The sequence below is a fragment of the Nesoenas mayeri genome (genome assembly GCF_963082525.1).
Source record: "Nesoenas mayeri genome assembly, chromosome: 4".
NCBI classification, from domain to species: domain Eukaryota; kingdom Metazoa; phylum Chordata; class Aves; order Columbiformes; family Columbidae; genus Nesoenas; species Nesoenas mayeri.
Window position 1 is genome coordinate 22,725,958 of NC_137540.1, and position 21,142 is coordinate 22,747,099.

General features: G+C 34.3%; 1 protein-coding gene across 1 annotated transcript in view; it reads right to left on the minus strand.

Moving 5' to 3' along the window:
• The window catches only part of LRBA (LPS responsive beige-like anchor protein), a gene marked incomplete at both ends in the record, with an annotated part of 409,769 nt that overhangs the window by 102,091 nt on the left and 286,536 nt on the right, over positions 1 to 21,142 (minus strand). Inside the window, 2 exons of the mRNA XM_080343895.1 lie at positions 9,589 to 9,708; positions 10,893 to 11,033. Of these exons, the coding sequence (XP_080200021.1) occupies positions 9,589 to 9,708; positions 10,893 to 11,033 (261 nt within the window). The remainder of the gene's footprint in view (positions 1 to 9,588; positions 9,709 to 10,892; positions 11,034 to 21,142) is intronic.

A 21,142-nucleotide genomic window follows, 5' to 3' on the forward strand; every position in this document is an offset into this window, starting at 1 on the left:
TAATATATCTATTTTAAAGAAAGTCCTGAAATTTATGATCCTCCAGTTTCTGAATATTCTAAACAGCATGGAACTCTAGAGTTTCTTGCCTCAAGTACCAAGGCTTAGACATATTGCCTAACATGCCTTTCAATCAGTCGTATTCAATCCTGCAGCCCATGTGTGCTCACTGGCCTATCTGCAACAACCTCCACTTCCTACAAAATAATTTTAAGTTTCTTTGTCAATTTTAGCCAAATTTTACAGCAGGTTATAAAGATAATTAAGTTCCTAAAAGTTTAAAAAACAATAAGCAGGCAAGCAGAGCCATTATATGTGTGTGTCTTAAGGGATCCAGTAAATGCAGCCAAGTTCACGTTTTAGTAATCTCCACAAAAGCTACACAGAAAGGGCACCGTAATGGATTTCCATAACTGAGAAATTCTCAATTGAGGCTTACAGCTTTTTCGACAAATGAATCAATCCATTAGAAGAAACAAATCCATAGGAAACAAACCATCATCTGTTCCAATACTGCCATAGAAGGATTATTTTTTCCTTTACAGAACTTTATAAATATTAAAAACCTTTTTCCAAACATACAAAATCTGATGTATTACTAGAAAAACAAAATTTTCTCAGTGACCACCTTAATGCTTAATGCCCATAAAATTCAAAGATGGAGTTCAGATTCTCAAGTCTTCTTGAAGACTTGAAGACTCTCATGCTTGAAAGACAAAAAATCCACATTGAACACATGTGACCCAATAATAATTTAGCAATCCACACAGCAGTCACAGAAACTAAGCAGTATCTATGACGGCAGGTAACACTACCAGTGTTTTATTTTTATTATATGTTCTATTTACATTTTAACCTGTTAACTGTAACAAAGATTTTCTGTACAGAGTTTGTGATTGTTTGGATAAAATACATCAGGACCCAGAGACAGAAGCAGGTTTAACCCTCTAATAAAAAGAGGACCCGGTAATTCCTGTGGATACTCAGAAGTTTCCCTGGGTGTGCTTCTTTCAGTAAGAGTATGTGAAAAAAACATGCAATTACAGAACATATTATGACTGTATTTCTGTATAATTTCTTTATCAGAAGTGAATTGATTTTTTTTTTTAAATAAATATTTTGCATAGGCCTTTAAGAACTCACAGCGGAAGACTTTAGCCTGGACGGCTTTTACTTGTTTAAGCTTTGAAATTTGTTATTTCACTCAAAATAAATGTGTAATGGAAAGGAAGAAAAGTTAAGAAATAGTAAAGGACTCAAGTACATGGGCACATTATATAATTATCTGAGCAACTGTCTAATGAGATCAATGTATTAAATTACTTAATTTTGCCTTTACTGCAACTATTCCTTCAATTTTAAATATTTCAATAGTGTTAATTGGATGCACTACTTATCTTTTAATGCCACAGTCTAATTAAGAAGTTGTGGCATCAAAATTCAACAAATCTCCTTAATATTGCATACTTGTAGCCAATGTTTTCTTTACTCCTTTGAAGAATGATTTACAAAAATTGAAGAACAGTACATAACAGCACTATGATAGCTTCAAATACATGGATTATTCAAATAGAATGTCCTACGGTCAGTAGAATCCTTGGCTTAGCACAGGCTAACTCTAGTTCAACATTGGCACTGTCAGTTTTCATAGGCTGATCATATTAAAAAAAAACATTTTTGTCCACTCATTAGCATTGAGATGACTTAGAGGCAAAGAATCAAAAATTGGATTAAAATCAAGATGGAAGGTCAGGTTCAGAGTTCTTTGTTTATTACAGTCTACAGTTCCAGACTATATTTTAGACCCATGATTATCAATGAAGTTATAATGTAGATCTCAGTGTCCTACTCCCAATGAAGTCATGATGTCTTTTCAGCATTCTCCTGCCTCCCCAGCTGTCCCCTCCAAGGGCACTCCTGAAGAACCTGGGCCAATCCCATTTTCCCCCAATCTCACTAGTGTTTATACATACCGGATACTCACTTTATAACACCAGTATATTCCTAGAATCCTAAGACAATCTACACATTACAGGAGACATTGTTTAATACTGTTACAGTTCAAAGATACTTCAAATATGAAGCTTGATTTTTTTTTAAAGTTGACCGGAATGATGTGATGCTAATGAGTTTTATAATACAGCTAACTTGCCCAAACAGCATTTCTATACATAAAAATTGTGCTGTTCTATACCATGAGAACCTTAGGACAAGATAAAGGATTATAACTTGTTAAACACATCTGTATGAGATATGAATACAGGTATTCAATACCATCACACTAGCCTTATAACAGCTGTTGCTACTCTATGTCATATCACAAGACTGACTTTAATAAATTAATACCCCTTTTATGATGGAACAATCTGGAACAGTGTAATTGGAGCTTCCTGATATTTTCTATATGTTTATGGTATTCTAGCATCTCCATTTGAACAAAACTAGTTGAAGACATAAAACAAAAATGAAACAATCCATAAGCACATGAAAAAAGAACACACGCAAAGCAGTAGAGAGAAAAGCATGAAGAACTCTATTCTAGTCACTTGGTTAAAAATTGTCATAAATCAATCACATTAAGACAATCTAATTTTCTTTTCAAAAGGTAACTGCAATAGTGGATGGTGAAAGAAAAAGAGGTAAGATGTTTCTTCACTTCTGAGAAAGACCTCTGAGAGTCTACCATAACATCCTTATATGCAAAGCAGAAAAATGGAGATGAGGTTAGGTTACAATAATGTGGGAGTACCCAAGCTGGAAATCCATATTCCAGGAGCAGTTATCAATAGCTCACTGTCAGACTGGGAGGACATGGTAATGTGGTCTACCCTGCTCCTAATACCAGACAGTAACCTCAGTAATGACCTGACATAGAAGGTGCAGTAATAACATTCCAGATGACATTAAGCGAAGTACTACACTTCAAAATGACATGCAAAGAGCATGGGTAACAATTATGCTGCTGTAATTATAACAATAAATGAAAATATCACAACAGGTTAGCTACCAAACCAGAAATAACAACTGCTTCTGAATAAGTATGTGCAAATCTACTCATTCATCAAAGAAAAAAAGGCAACACAGACAGAACAGACAGACAACTTCTGTATTCTGGAACCTAATCCAAGCCCCAAACTAAACTCTTTTTCTGTTAGACACTGCCAGGCTACCCATGTTTGCTTTTTATACTGTATTAACAAAACTAACCAGGACTGTTTGCACTAATAGTGTACATTAGGAAGTAACTGAGTTAATGATCATGCCTGTCCAGTACTTTAAAGGTACTACACGCTACTTCCACAGAATTGAAATACATTTAATATTCTTCAGTGCAGAAGATTTAACTTAAAAACAGATGATTAATCATTTAAAGGTATCATGGCTGAGCTAATTAGTAAATAACAATGCCAGAGTGGTAGTGAAACACTAGAAAAATTCCAAAGGGTTTTTAATTTGCATTGCTTAAATAAATGGATAGGGGACAACTAGGAAATTCAATTTTATGCAACATATCACCTCTTGAAATCAAAATTTGAAAAGTTCAACCAAAGGTTATACTTCAGCGCAGCGTTAGTTTCCCACTTTGATTACCAATCTGAAGCTTTCAGGGGATATTGACAAAGATTGGTTGTGACCACACATATGCTTTAGCTTTCTCTGTTGAAGTGACACCAGCCAACAAGAGCTGCTTCCAAAGCTAGTTCATGTTAGTCCTCCTTATACTATATGATACCTCCAACTAAGATTAACAATAATCTTAGGACAGCAAGCATCAATAACTACATTCAGTTTCTTCACACGAGACCAAGGAGAAATTATTTCCTGCAATGAGATCAATGGTTCTCAAACTTCACAATTTTTACAGCTGGAATGGGAATTAACCCTTCTTTTTCTGTTGTGCCCCCTACTACCCACGCATCAAGATACAATACCATTCACTTTGGCCTGCTACTTTTAAGTTCTTAAAAGTGGCTTCCCAAATCCTTTTTCTCTAAATCAATGTATTGAACTGCTAGGTTTTCATCAGTTGTAGAAGTATTAGCTGGAATCCACAGAGTATATGGTAAAAAAAAAAAAAAATTATTTAATCAGCCACAATACTTGAATAAATTTTTATTCTCAGTCTACCAAAAATGCAAGATAAAGCTTAAAACCCTTTCATTTGTTGAGAAACACATGTTTTTTACCCTGTGTTTGCCATGGATTGCAGGGTGTGGATACTACAGCAAAGTCCTTTCCATGTCCATCTATACATATGTTTTCAAGAGATTTCTCCCTCAAGTCTTTAACTAACTAATGACTTCCCTGAAATTATTTTTGTTCCCAACATCTCACTTACAAAGACACCTTTTCTAGCTAAAATAATTTTCGTGTTCATAAGGTTACTCCCAGAGTAAATCTACTATTGAACACAAACAAGCTCTATATTGTCTTTAAAGGGGCCAAGCATTTTTTGCACTTATGTGGCAACCTCCGCATCACACATAGAATTGCATTAATCTTTGAGAGTCAGCAGCCTCAGAACAAGTACACAAGAAAAATTAAACGTTCAAATAAAAAGATGGATTAGTATTTCAAATGAAGTTTGAACGTAGCCAATTATTTTTTGTCAGAATACTCATCCACAGCAGAACAAACAACATGTAAATATATAGTTTAATAATTAAATCATATAGTAAGACATTCTTCTTAACTGCATATTGCTCAGCCTCAAACAGATGACAGTGAAAATTATAATGCCTTAGCACAAGTAGATCTGTTCAACTTTTAAAACATTTAATATTTAGCCCACAAAGCAATGTGTCACCCCTGCCTGAAACACTGGAAAAGGAAGTAGAAAGACTGAAGTTAAGGAATCTGCTTAAAAATCCTAAACAGAACAGTATAATGTGGCCTACCGATGAAACAAAAAAGGGCAATTCCTACTTATTTTAATGCATGTAAATGTTTTATCTCTCAATAATCAAACTGACTGGCCTGCTACAAATAAAATATTCAGGATGTATTTCATAATTTTTTTAAAGATAGAAAACTATTTCCCATGGAGGTGAAAGGTAAGAACATAATGTAGAGACCTCTGTATGAAGACTTTTTAGAAGGTAACTTTTAACTTAAATGCTCTTATTATTTGCTTGATATTATTATTTTTCATCTCAGTTCTGCATCATTTCCATGTAAATGTAAAAATGAAAGTGGTTCTTAAAACAAAACATCTTTTCCAATATGCCTGTTGCATTCACTTAGTGCTGGATTATAACAGGCATACAGAAGATATAAGTTTAAAAATATATAATAGCCACATTGTAACACATGACAATGTTTTTTCAATACATTTCTTCTAAAACATTTTGTGAAAAAAAGTGAAGCCCTCTTCAAGTGCCTATTTTTAATGACATGATATAAAAATCTTAATTTTGCATGCAGCTGCATAGTGTTCACAGACAGGTATGAACTGTGCTCACACAATGCATTCTTATGCACACACACACAGCTAAGAGGAAAACCACATATTGCTTTGGACAAAATCTTGGACCAAATTAAGACAGTCCCAAACCAAGCTCATATTAGAAAAGAGTGGGAAAATAATACATTAATTATATGTCAAAGGCTTTTGAACAACCTTTGAGTAATCAGTAATGTATCAGTGTTTGCAAAGTGCAGACTTCAAGGAAGTTTGCCAGTAAGCAGCATTGCCAGTAAGCACCAGTGCTTGCCAGTAAGCAGCATCTTCCAAATTCTGGAAACAATAAAAAGAACATAAGGCTATCTATTTTTTAAAAAGTTTGTTTTGGTAACATCAAGTATTTCTAGTACATTACCATACGAGATGGTTAAAACACAACTCCTGTTTTTTTAATCAGTTGAAAAGGAGGTGGCTACAAACTGGACAGGTTTTCTATACACAATTTTTTATTAACATACAATATAGAACTGTTAAGAATTCAATCGGTAACAGTAATTGGCACAGGCTTTCTTTCCCTTCCCTTAATTTTATAGACATCACCTCTTTGACTCCAAAGATGCAGAAAGTAGCTTTCCAGCCCAGAATTATACAGAAAACATTTCAGAGCTCGAATCAGAAAATGGCATTTGCTTCACTACAATACTGTACGCTAAGGTGATAGCAAATGAGGTGCACTCAGTCCTTTCAGGACAAACCCTGAGAAAGTACTATCATAAAATGATAACAAAGACTGATACTCCAAAATTACAGGGAATAAGTCTAAAACTTATGGGCGTCGTGTTTCATAATATTTGTTGGCTGTAAAGTAGGTGGGAAAGGAACTCTAAAGGCAGAGTAACAATTGGAAACCCTTCATCTCCCCTAGCCGAGATCAAAAGTAGAGGGTCTCTGTTCATTTAACTCCTTCCTTGTCTTCCTCCTCCTTCCTTCCTTCCCCAATACACACATGCATGTGCATATGTACCTACATTGTGCAAGATGGGTAAAGAAAATGTTCTAGCAGGCCATGGATTTTCTCCCATGTAAGTTACTGCTTCAGTTACACATATTCCATACATATGAAAACAGTAACGCAAACATACCATTTAAACAAGACTTCTGTCATTAATTTCACAATGATAGCAACATCTAACTTAATTTTCTTAATCAGTTAGTAAATAATTCTACTTACAAGCATGTGCACAGTATGATGTTACCATTAACTACAGAAGCATATAATAATCTGCTTTATTCAGGCTCTTTGATGTGTGTGTGAAGCACTAGTAAGCTAATATGTTGCAATTCTGCACATAGAAAACTTCTAGAGGCATATGGGACACTTTAGCTATGCATTTCACAAACACTTAGAAGGTGAAGCAGAACACTGAGTGTATCAGACAACTTTATTTTCACAGACGTAGTGAAATGCTGGGGATACAGATTTTTCCAACAAAGATGGTTCTGTGCATTTTCAAACTTTTTCTTTCCTAATTCTTTCAAAGTGTCCTATGGAAATTTTATCCCATCCCCCTTTCTAGCTGTTCATCGAGTCTCATGAACAGAGTCCTAGTCAATGTCAGTGCTCACTCAGATGCTTCACAGCAGTATAATGTAATTAATGGCAACTTACAAACTCAGAAAGCTGCAAGCAACTTTAAAAGGCCATGCATAACAGTAGGGATGCCTCTAAAGGCAGTACCAGCTCACACATACATCATTTCCAAAACACATGTAAGCATTTCTGTAAAGCCTTCACTACACAGGGGAAAAACAAGCATAGCTACTCAATCTTTCACTGCATTTTACTTTCAAGACCTTGCATTGCTATAATTGTTCTAGTGTGGATTCTCTCCAATCACAACTAGGAATGTAATACCCCAGCTAAGACCTTATCAGAGCTGGGCAAAGCTGAAGAATTATTTTACACATTTAAAAAGTTATAATATGTCCTGTTGATAAATCTGCTACAAAACATTACTCACCTTTCGTTATACCACAACATTGTTAATTCACATTCACTGGTGATGTACTACAACTCTACATGTTTGGTTTTTTTTCACAGCAGATTGTTCATTGTGTTGTATTTGTACCTAACTGTATGAGAATCTGCATGAAAACAACTCTCACTTTTCCCTAATAAACTTCATCTAACAATTTTCTTAAATTATTTTTCCCATCTGCAAGAGGTGCTGCCAATTCCACTACACTTCCAGTAACTTCCAATCCAATATCAATGGAAATTAAGGCCTAACCTGTTATTATCAGGAGTAATTCCATTCAATAAATCTTTCAATTTTAATAGTGAACTGTCAGTAACTATTCTCCAAATACAGTGGTCTCTTTTTGACCAAGTTTCCCCAGCTCAGCTCATGAGACAATGTCAAAAACATCTGCTTCTTCTCTGTTTATAAGGTCTGTTACCTCTTCTCATCAGAAACTGTGATTGCTTTGACATAATCTCTTCTTGATAAATATGTCTCCTTTTTATCCTCTTGGTACTTAAAGATAGTCTGATTATTTCCTTAAGTATTTTTCTGTGAACTGTAGTCAAACCCACTTCATAATTTCTTGCCTCTCTTTTTCTTGCTTTTTAAAACCTAAATACTTTTTCCACCACTGCTACCTTTCTCCTTCTCCATTTCTAAAACAAACAAACAAACAAACAAAGAAAAACCGAAACAAAACAAAACAAAAAACCTAAACCAAAAAACACACTCTGAAACTTTGCCTGTCAGTCTGGTAGGTACAAGAGAATGAACCTCATAATGACCAGTCAATTTGAAAATATCTAATGTGTTTGTATTTTCTAAACTGTTCTTTCCCAATTTTATATAGACTTTGTATCTTTTTCAAAGTGCTCTTAATTCCACATTTATTCTTTTGAGAGGGACTCATAGATATAAAAAAGGCATTACTTTTTTAGCACAATTAGCTGACAATTTTCTCATTCCATTAAGCTGCAGATCAACCCTTTCCTTAATTGTCTGCTCACTATGAATATAGTTACAGAATGATTTCATGTTACTTGTGTCCCTTGCTAGCTGCATGACATTCTTGAGTTTGCATCTGATTTTCTCCATGCGATATTTTCCACCCTTCCTTCCATTAAAAACTAAAAATAAAAAACTGATATTACTACTTCTTGGATTTGAGGCCAACAAAGCTTTCCCACGACTGCAAGCATCCTTGTCTCCTTTGTTCATCCCCTCAGTTCAAAATATTCCTCAGATCCCAGACTCTCTTTGTTTACCTCATTCTTTCTTTTAGGCTACTTACCTAAACCTCTGCTCTGGGAATTTCCACGTGCTCCTGCCTTAGCTCCTTGACCTACCTAATTCTAGGTTTCTTTCTATACAATGACTAATTACCAGATTAATTTACCTTCTATTCCCACCTATTTCTTCTTCACTCGACACTTCCCAGGCCCAGTGCCCCTGTTAGGATAACTTCAATATCATGCTAAATTCTATGTTTCACCTTAGTACCCTCAAACACTGGCTTTCTGTAACTCTTTTGTTTCTCTACCCAGTATAGCCTTTCTGGAGACTGCTTCCAGATCTCTCTCTAAGCTCTTTATCCCCATCTTTTTATTCCTCACCATAAGACTAGTTTTTTTGCCCCTTCAGCATCTAAATCAGCATAGCCTCCTCCTCCTGTTTGTCATAGTCAAACAAAGAAATAGGCCATTCCAGAAATGGCCTAAAAATGAGGTTGGATGCCTAGAGCAAAAAATTACGTAAATTTATATTAACTGCAGCATTCTTATCTGAGCGGGGCAGAAGCACGACCAGAATATTTATGAAACTTACTGGTTAAAAATCTATACCAGTTTCTATTGCCTTTTCAGGGGCTTAAAACTTGTACAGAGGAACAAAATGACAGTGAAAAACATATCTGTAGCACAAAGGCCAATTTTGCCTTAGTTCAGTATCAGGGCTTAAAAATGATTTTTACAAAAGAGTTCACTGAAATATTCTAATCAAAGTAAAACCATGTATCACCTCCCTTGCATCTTTTCTTAAATGGTAGGATAGGTCCCAATCTTTTTCCTTCCCTTTTTCATAACCTGAGGTTCTATGATCACAGCTAGAATTAAAGGCAGATGCAGTACAAAATACATTAACGCCTTTCAGGGAAGTTTTTACCTTGATATCAGAGGTATCACGCTGACTATTGCGCCATGCTCTTGAAATTGATGAAAAAGTTCTGTCTGCATGATCAAACTTCCCACCTTGCAGATTTAGGAAAAATGTCGTGAAGGGCTCCTAAATATATAAAACATAAATAATTAAAAACAGCAATGTATTTCTTTAGGAATTTCAGGGGGAAAAAGGGGATTTATTTTTTATTTTGGGGTTTGCTTATGAATGAAGCTATTCTTCTGGTAGACATAGGATTAATTGCAAAGGGTTAATTCTACTATTCAGGAAAGAGAAATACAAACTGATACTTATTTGTTCAATAAATGCTTTTTATTCCTACTCCATGCATACACATTCAGATAAAGAAAAGAAAACAAAAATTAAAGACATATTTACAGGCTGGAGGAGAAACTACAGTCAGTTGTGACACAAATTGTACTCAAAAGCTCAGTATTTTTATGTTGGATATTTTTTAGACTAGCATGTAACAAAAATAGCACATGCATTTTATTTTGTTCAAGGTAAACTATTAATATAAAGGACAGCATTCAATACCAAGAGCTTTATGATTGTTATTGTTTAATATGTAATTTATGGTTTAGGAAAGATAAATGTTTGAAAGATTTAAAAGCCTCCTCTTAGTTAAAGAACACTTAAGCACATATTAGTGGATAATTGCTTGAAATTAGCTAAGCACTATAAATTACTTCAAGGATTTATGTATGCTTGTACCTTCTAACAAGCTTTAATTAATGATGTGCTGCTAATGCTTTCCCAAAGAAATTACTTTCTAGGAGATAAATCGCCTTTCGATTTTATAGAAAAATGAATTGCTTAACCAATACATTATCAATATGTAGCATCTCAAAAGTCACTTCCCTATAAATGGTAACAGAGTTTTAAAAATTAATTATTTACATCACAGAATTTCACGATTGTCAAAACCCAATTCATTTACACTCATTATGAAGTGAAAATGAAACATATTCAGTAAGAACCACAAATGTTCAGTTCATGATACAGTCAGAAAATATGCAAGGAAGGAAACCATGTTTAAAGTAGTATAAGAATGCAGGCTAAAAAAGCAATTTTAAGGAGAAAAAGCTTTACTGATCTGAAAATGCTGTACCATAAAGATTAAGACTGTATGCTCAGACTTGGAAATACTTTCATCCCACATTAGTGATTACAATTACTGGAAAATTTCAGCACTCTCCTATGCCACTGAGTTTTGGTTCATTCATTCATATCTATTTATTGCTTTCATTATCATTTAAAGGCAGAACATTTTTAAAATAGATACTTACAATTCTTAATAACCATGTGAGTGCAAAACTTGCAGTTGAATAATGTGTGCCATAATGAAATTTTGGAACCTGATCATCTTCCCACGATTCATATCTCTCGGCAAAGAACGCTGCTCTCTTTGGGTTCAAAGCTCCAATAGGCTGCAAGGTTTGTAAAAATAAATACATTGATTAAATAAATATAACATGACCTATTATCACATCATACTTCCCTTTATATTTCTAGTAACCAGAATTATCAGCATGCACAGAGAAGACTGGGTTTGGTGTTTTGCAAAAGCAGATGTTGGATTCTGTGAGCACCTGAATAAATCTGTGTATTTCAAACCAGGATTCCATGCATACCCACATAGCTGGTTGGAAAAAAAAGTTTCTTGTGCATTTATACAGACTTCATTTCTATTTACTGCTGGTTCAAGTCAATGACTAAAAACCACAGTAGAATGTCTTGGACAAAGAGTTGTTAACTTATGTGCCTGTGTATGTATGCACATGTTGAACACGTTATTAAGCAAATGGTAAGCAACAACAAGAAACATCTTTGGATATTTTTTTTGGAAAAAATAATATTTTTTCACTCTATCGGTTACTAACAGTGCACTTGGAATTTTGATATTACTCTTCTTGTTTCTATGCTTTCTATTTACTGTCCCAAGACAAGTTTTATTTAATTGATAAAACTTGAAACTTGTAAATAGACAAATAACAGAATATCTATATAAAACATCAATATAAAATAAACAAATAATGTATGTATGACTAAAGATGTCTATCATGTTTTCACCAACATTATCCTTTGTTTAGCGTTTACCTAAGACATAAACACGCATAGATTTATTTAAATCTAAGAAAAATAATATTTTGTTGTCTGCAGCCATATATTTCTTCAGCAGACTTCTACATAAAGGATTTGGAAAAATGAGTATACATCACATAAATCACTGAGAAACCCAAAAGTGAATTTAGCCATTCCACATGCAAAATGCTATAAGAGGTCTCAAATAGATTTGTATATATGCAACACAACTTTGTATACATATTGAGTACACTGTTTGTCTGCTATTAACATAAATGGTGCCTATCTGCACAGACAATGGGTGCATTCAAGTATAACTGAAGAATAAACAAGAAAAACTATTTTCTTATTTCTGTTTTGCAAGAAGAAATATGCTTTAAAATACACTACGACGTAAGGAGAAACTTTAAAAGAAAAGTACTTGAAGAAAAGTAATAACCAGTAATCTAGTCATTAATTCAAGCATAGCTCAAGTGAAAAACTATGTCTGCTATTGAGATTGTTCTTATTTAAATAACTGCTTCTTTGCGGCTTTCATGAAATTTGGCATACAAGTTTTGAAGTATTTAGGATAGATTAGATCTATGAATGACCTAAGATCTAATCTTAATTTTTTTACTTAGAGCAGCTTTCACATTGCAGTAGGATAAAGAAAACATCTTAGGTTAATTACTAGTTTTGCAGTTCACTAATTTGAAATATAACCCTTTAAAAGAAGTGGTTCCTATATAAAAGGATTTCTATCTGATTTAGCAAATTTATTCCGGGAAAGAATGAAACTGACTCTAAGAAGTCTCTTTGTTGCAAGAACCATTTTGGAATCTCCTTTTGTACTGATTTTTTCTAAAGACTCAGCTATACTTGAGGGAGGAAAAAAAAAAAAAAAAAAAAAGAAAGAAGGTCATTGGTAGACAAATTATATGAATTAAAAATAGAAACAGTGCTGTGCTGTATCATTCTGTAACATTTTATGTATTCTCTTTATCTATCCCTATTTTTATTAGTCTCCAAATGAGTATAGCCCAAATCAATAGTTATAGAATTACATTCCTTGAATATAAAGCTAAACCAAATTAGAATTGATTTCATTCTCTTTTTTTTTTAAAAAAAAAAAAAAAAAAAAGTATAATGCAGAGATCCATATAGCCAGAATCCACAGTATTGATTTTGGCTGTTATTGTTACAGTTGGTTTCTGAAGCCTGCAACAGGACAGCTATCAAGACATGTCACATTTATTTGCAAGCAAATAAAAAAAGTCCCCAAATGAAAGAAAGCTTAGGGGAAAAAAAAAGAACCACAGAGCTGTGTACTGACAATGATACACTATCAGCTTACTCAGAGAAGTTACAGTGGGAATACACACATTGAATTATACATTACACGAATGCACTGATTTATTGTGGTAATAACATCCACCTCATTAAAAGATTCTGCTTTGCTGCAGTTGGAGAGCTACATATTGTTTACTGCTATAAATTAATGGTAGCGCACAGAAGACTGTAGAACCCTTCTAACAATAGATCTGTAATGACACTGCCGTATATCACAGCTTCTCCAGCAGCTTCATAATAAAACGGAGACAATGTATTGGGCTAATACATTCTACCAGGCAGGCCCATATTTTTCTGACAACTGCTTTTAAGGATGAGGTGATTCTACTGTGTTACACTGCACTGTGAGCAGTTAACTAAGCTTGAGCTACAGAATAAAGCACATACAAGGAATATTCAAATAGCCTCTGACTTTCAATTTAGTAAACAAATTAATTGAAATTTTGTAGTTATTTCATATTTCAAAATTAACAGAGAATAATTATTGCATACTAGATTGCCTCCTCTATGGGTAAACACCAAGGGAAAAAGAGTAAATCCAAACTAAGCTATGCCAGATGTAGCTGTGAGACCAAAAATTTACACTATTCATCATGGTTTCCTTATGGCTACAGACCACTGAGGAAGAAGAAGCTGAAAAGCTTTCATTTTGAGAAACTCCAGAATATATTTTCAGAGAGGAAAAATAAATATCAGTTCACCAATTAAAAACACTTACTTAGATGGGAGAAAAAAAAAAACAAAACAAAAGAGATGGAAAAAGTCCAACACAGAAAAACAACTGAGGAGATTACAGGAGTCAAGACAAAATAAATAGAAGTCACTTATGGCTGGCTGCTAAGTTTTCAAACTGTTGAAAAATTAATAATGCATATGGCTTTCAAGTCAGAACTCATGCAAAAAATGGGGTAAGAAAGCTTTTGTTCTCTCTTTTCAAAAGGTATGATCACCCTGGTTTTGACCCAAAATGGTTGTTAAACAACCTGTGTTACAAATATGGAAGTTAAAACCTGCCCTTAAAAAACCCCTTAATTTTATATTAATTTATAAGTGCTCTCAAATCTAGCAATACCTCAAAATACACAAACCTCACATTTTGACCAAGAACAAATATCGTAAATCTCAGTCTTTGGACTAAGCTTGCTTGCTTTCTTTGAGACACAACAAAGAAAAATGGTTTGCTGAAAAATAACTGAGAAAACACACTGACTCTTGCCATCTACTACTGTTAAATATTGCCAGCCACTATGGTGCATGGTTGTATTTGTTGGTTCTTAATCTTACTCTATGCCAAACATTGGAACAGTGGCCCATCTTACCTCCATTTCAGAAGAGGCCTTGTTGCACACAACAGAAGAAAGCAGAATGCTTACTGCTCCTCTACATAGGGCAGAATCTCTCCTGGATTCTGTTGGTCATGTTCAAGAATAGATGCGTGCTGGAAAACTGCTAATGGCCTAACATCAGCAGACCAAAGACTTATAAAGAAGGAAGTATGTTTATTTATAGTTACATATTTAAGAAGAAAAAGAGGTGCTTTTATTCTTATCTAATGTGTTTTCATTTTTAATAGTGATACTCCAAATAAACAGACATACCCTGTCCTTAACCACAATGCCATTTGTTATTGGCTTTTACACAGGCTTCTGTTATTATAACAAATGTTGCCACTTTTACTGTCTCCTATCCATTTTAAGAGTTTTTAACTCATTCAAAATCCTTGAAAAACTAAAGTAGAGGATATGGCAGTAAATTGCATTTAATTACTGCAAACAGTGAGTAGTCAAGATACCATAGTTTCATCTTCACTGTTGAAGTTACCTCTTTTGATGATGACAGCAATTACTACTGGAAATGAGGAGGTCTATGCAAGCACCTGTGAATTCTGAAAAGTATGCCATTCCAGAAACTAGGTCTGTGTTAACCAGTGTGAACAGAAAGATTTTTAAATTAATGAAAATATTATTCTTTTAAATTTGACTTTTGAAATTTCTTCACCATTTAAAAAAAAAAAAAAAAAAAGGAAAAGAGGAAAAAAAAATTTTTTAAAAAAAGAAAAATACTTTTCTTTGTGATTTCTTACACTGTTTTCTATCCACATCCAACCAGGTATTTGGATTCTTGTGAATAAAATTGCTTGTATCATTGAATTATGCTTTATAGCACCTTTGCCAAGTATGATGTTTGGTCTTCATATGTTTTATTTTTCAAGATGACTATCTGGTTTTCATTACTGATATTTTTCATATATTCATGGGGCTTCGCAGACCAGTGGGACCATTAGGTCATCTCATCTAGTCTTGTGTTTGTATGACAAACCATTAAATGCCTTTCCATTACATGATTTTGAGTACAACTCTTTACATTTGATCATAGCATGAGCTGTATTTGGCCCACCTGCTTTCCAGAAAAGCATCTAACTAACACAGACAATTTGCTAGTTTTCTTGGAAGCTTTTTCTACTGATAACTGTAATCCTTATTCTAAAAAATACATACTTTAGTTCAGCTATTAATTTAGTGCTATGTTACCAAATAAATCTTATTATGCTTCTCTCTGACATATGAGAGTCTCTACTTACCCAGTATTTTCTGTATATAAAATTACATATAGACTATAACTATGCTTTTTAATAAACAAAATTAATTGATCTCTTCAGGTCATTTTAAGGCATTTCTTCCAGCCTTAAGACTTCTCTGTACCCTGCCCACTTATCAAGGTATTCTAATATACAGATATCTGAAATGTGTTCAGTGTTACAGTGTTGGTCCTCTCACTTAGTGCTGTACACTCTGCTGCACCCTAACCAGAACTGCATTTCTAGAGGACTACATGTTTAGTTATGTTATGTATTACCAACACATAATTAACTCCCAGAACTAGCCAATCTCATAATATTGTCAGTGGGAATTCCTAATGATCTGGCCAAAACTTCTTTTTCCCAGACAGAAATATAAAGACAAGATACAAGGGTTTAATTATATCCAAACTTCATTAACTTAGGTCAACTGGGAAATATTTAGGAATAAACTCATTTAATGTAAGATCGCTAGTCTTTCATCTGTCATTTTTCTGTTTGAGAACAGCCACAAAATGCCATGCCCCCCTCTGAACTTACTTTCATTCACTGCTGGGACATTTTTCCTCTAAACAACTGAGTTCTGCTTTCTTAAAAATGAGGTCCTGCAACTGATCCATTTCTGTAGAGGGTGATTTACCTTTAAACCATACCTAACTCAAATTCATTAAAAAACCATATTCTAAAGAAAACTACATACCCAATTAACTGCTGAACTGGTTGAATCGCCTTCATTGATCAACTAAACTGATCCTTGAGCTGGTCCAGGAAAGATTTAAAAAAATTGAAACAGTCTACCATGGAGAAAAACGATTCTTATTAGTTCATTCCCAAAAGTTTCACAAGATACTGAAATCCAACATCAAAAACTAGGCTCGGCAGGGGGAACTATGAATTTGGATGTCAAAATCTGGCTGAAGACAAAGGCACAGAGCTTCACAGAACTTTTGTGTTCTTCCCCAGGAAACATTTAAGTGATACACAATAATTTCTGCTCCATTTCTAAACTGATTTACTTCGTTATACTTCACTATTAATTGTAAATCACTTATAACACTCATTTTTTTTAGAACTTCAACACAAGGACCTACTTGGTTTTTGTGTGGTTTCTTAGTGAAATAAGGAATCCTATGGTCAAATGCTTTTTGCATATGCAACGTCAAAACTGTGCAATAATTATTAATATTAGTCAGTGTACTCTACCGATTTTGACATCAAGATATGAAATCAGAAAAATGCATATAGCTGTGCTGCCTTCTTTTCCGATTGCTAAAGTCAACATACATCTCTGGTGAACTCAGACATCCTCTGGACATTTGTTCATGTTCCATCTAGTTAAGCTTTAGAACTGGCATATCACTATACTTATAATTCTAACCCATTATTCTGAATATAGGTATCACAAATAATTATGATTCTTGAAGATTTGTAGAGGGAAGGGAAACATGGAACAATAACATAAAGCAAGTTCTGAACAACACTTCCTGTTCTTTTTATGTCAACGTAAAACTAAAATGATTTCCAAGTACAGATAAGAGTTGCAAGCAAGCAAGACTTCATTTGACCCACAGAGAACAAACAAATGAACACCATCATTACCTTAATTACAAATCAAAGAAAATTATACCTTCCCATATAATTAAGTTGCTGGATCCATTGCTTCAGAGAGCAATGGAGAACAAATATAAATAGGCTACAAAAAAAAAAAATCAAATAATTAAAAAAAAAAAAAAAACACCACCACCAAGAACCACCAAACAACTGGATTACCAGCCCATCAGTGACCATTAAACATTACTGTCTAAATTAGTTCTCCAGTTCACAAAGTAGTCAAACTTCTAGCTGCCAAACCTGTGAGGTTATCTGAAGGGACAGATGATGCTTTACTTGTCCTCTCTTTGTTCTTTTTCACTAGAATCCTGCTACAGGCTGTTCACAAGGCAAGATATCGAGCTAGATGAGCTTCTGGACTGGCTCCTCTCTTATGACTTCATATTAAATGACTCAATATCTTCACCGATACACAAGTTGGTGCCCATGATAGCAATAAAAGCCAGTCAAGAGCACTCCAGTACAACAAACCTGCAGTTTCTTTTACATGCAAATGATTTCTTTACTTAACTCTATCTTTTATTTACACTACTGAAGAAACACAGATAAACAGCTACCAGCCACCTCATTTAATACTCACACGCACAGCTCAGGGTACAGACAAGAGTTTCCCAGCAGCTCCTTTATCTAACTGACAAGTATGATCAGCTGACTGTGATCAGCACTTTTATCAAATGTAGGATCCCTGGGCATTTCCTGACGAACTGCATATGGGATGAAATTCTGTAATCCTCTTATCTCAATGTTTTCTAAAATAAATTTAATATAATCTATACATTTGAAAACCACTGAGCTTTTTTATGTAAGAATGCTTTTTAAAATAGTTGTCAGTCCTTACAAGCTTTCTTTGAAAAGATCCTATTTAACAGAAATCATGTCATGAAATTTAACAGATCATATTATGTTTTTTTTTTAACTCAATTTTCTATTCTAGGGAAACTGAGAATTCAATAAAGGATTGGATTAAAAGCAGACAATAATTCTGTGCAAGCAAATTAGAAGTATTTGTACATATGGCTTATTATTAAGATTTTTAAGAGCACACACATTCCTTTGAGACGACAAGTCAGGAAAAACTGATCTAAAGGTGGTCTAATAACTAGAATGTCTGATCATGTCAATATAAATAATATTTAACAGTGCAAAACACAGGAGATTCTCAAAGTTCACCATTCAAAAATGGATCATAAACTGATCATAAGCAGAAAAAATTAAGAAAAACTATGTTTAGCAATATTACCAATGTTTTAGCAATATATTAGTGACAGGATACAGGTCAGGTCACCTAAAATGTTGGAAGAATTTGAATTTAGAGGAAAAATCTCCATACCTTCATATTACTAATAATAGTATCAAATGCTATTACAACCATCTGTAGCACATTCCAAACCAATGCACTGCTGAACGGCAAACTTGTAAACCAATTAAGCACACTTCTACATACAGTTTAATCAATTGTTCAGCACAACTGAATGTGTCACACACTGTGTATAAGAGATATTAATACACCCTAATACTACTGGGAAGGCAAACTGGAGACAGCTGTTATGTGTTGTACATTTCCAAAAGGTCGGGGAGAAAGGAAGTTGCACATCCCTGGAAATCATGAGGAGAAATGAAGCTTGTTGCAAGCAGCGAGGAGGGTATGGGACTGTAATTGCCTTATGTAGAAAACACCCCTGCCAACCAAAAGTAACCATTTGTATACAGTACCCATGACATCATCTGCCAAGTGAAAGAAATCCCTCATCATCGTTCACTTATTTAAAAAATAAAATAAAAAAATTCAAGAAACAAGAATTAGTGAGAAGCCACATGCACTTGAATCATGGCAGGAGATATTGAAAACATTGTCTCTCTGCCTTCCCTTCACAGATCATGCTCCTCTGCCAACACATCATAGAAGCCACTATCACAGAAAACAGCAGCCATCATATCCAACATCAGATCAATATAAGACAAGCAGAACCAAAAACATAGCCCTTTCAGTTTGTACTAACAGTAGAGGACCTAAAGCTAAAAGCTGACACAAAATTCCATTTTCTGTAAATTAAGCACTGTTAGAGCACACAAAATATAAAGTATTGTTTGTTGTGTGTTAGCACAAAGCCCTACAAAAAGAGCAGTAGCAGGCTAGAAAGACGGGCTTGGGAAAGTATAAAGGATTTTTTACTGTAATCTGTACTGTTTCATAGACCTACTAGAATCAGATGACATCACTCCTGAATAAGAGTAGTCAGCTAAGAGCCCATCAATGTATACTTTTTCACACAAGCATTGCTCCTCTCCTATCTAAAGTGAATTCATCCATCATTTTATTACCTCTTTCATAAGGTGTCCTGACTAGTCAGCCACCATCTTCAATACCATCAACAGATTAGTAATGTCAGAAAGTTTTATCAGCTCCCTTCTCATCCTCTTTTTCAGATTATCATATATGCTGAACAGTATAAAGTACAGAAAAAGACCTTTGGAATGCCAGTGATCACCCCACTTTGGAAACTAACCTTGTGTTTCTGATACTGAGGCAGTTTCAAGTGATTGGCTGGATATTGTATGTAAATTATCTTTACTTAATCTTATTAGACTATTCAACTCAAGCTTTTTGGATCATATCATTTGTTCATAGTGATATTTTTCTATTGATTTCCTTCATTTGATCCACAATTTCACCTGCTGATATTTCAGTTTGAGACAGGTCATCTGATGTGTCCATCAGCTCAAGTAAACTCATAGCCTGAGAACCACCTTAAACACAGATAATAATTGTTATTTTACCACACGTTAATTTTCCCTGAGCACTATTTTTATGCCTGTATTGTGCTTTGACCCCAACAAGCTTCCTGCTCCTAAGGAGTCTGATCAACTCAGTTTCAGACAGCTCCAGTTACGTGACATAAATTCCACCCTCATTTCCAGCATGAATGCAATTTTCAATTTAGCCACCATGCTAGTTCAGAAATCTGAATTACACAGATGTATTGCTGTAGCAGCTCATAATCTGCTGGAGCTCAAATGTATGAATATAAAAAGGAAGAGAGACTGTATCAAGAGAATAACATTCACTTTACATTAGGAAGACAGAAAACACACATTTAAAATCTCTATGGCCCAAGATATGTGTGTGAAATTACTTTATTTTGATTGCTAGTACATTCTGTGACCAGACATGTGTCCCATGGTTTCTTGTGATCATTTAAAAGGTCATGAACCTCCCTCAGTTCATTTCCAATTAGAAGACTACATTTGTTCAGGGCACCTAAAATTGAAACAAGGGCAGGATGGACAATACCATCAGATACAAACTAAGAATAGCATTTTGAACATTCATTGTTAATTCTGAGTTGTTTTGTTTTGTTTTCTTGTCTTTGAGTATATGTGCATTCCAAACAATATGTGCCTTCCCTTGAGGCAAGGGAAGATTAAGATTATTAAGCTTATTACCAAAAAGATTCTTATTGATCCTGTAAACTTGGCTTTTGCTCTAATACTAAATTTTAAGAAAATGCTTGAAAATAATTAAGTGATCCTAGAAACTGCTTCATGCATCTGAAGTGCTAAGAGTATGTTTCCTGTGACTTCAAAAATAAGCCTCTGGTGGCAAAAGAAGAGAATGGGGAGAAGTAAGAAGGGTAGTGAGATGCACTTATCATCTTCTTACATGTATTTTACAAGAGATTGTTTGACACAGAGAATAATCAGCTAATTACAGGAAAAAAAATACAAATATAGAGAAGGATGGTTATGACACTGTAATAGAGCACTGGAAATTACCAGAATATTTTAAAAAATCTATCTAGACTAAGAGTAGTATTTCAGAAACTATGTTTTGATATATCATCTCAGAGATGTATTTGGGTGAAACTTCAGTCTCAGAAGGGCTCTATAAGAGTTGTGGAGGAATAGGCAACTAAACATGCACAGAAATCTCAT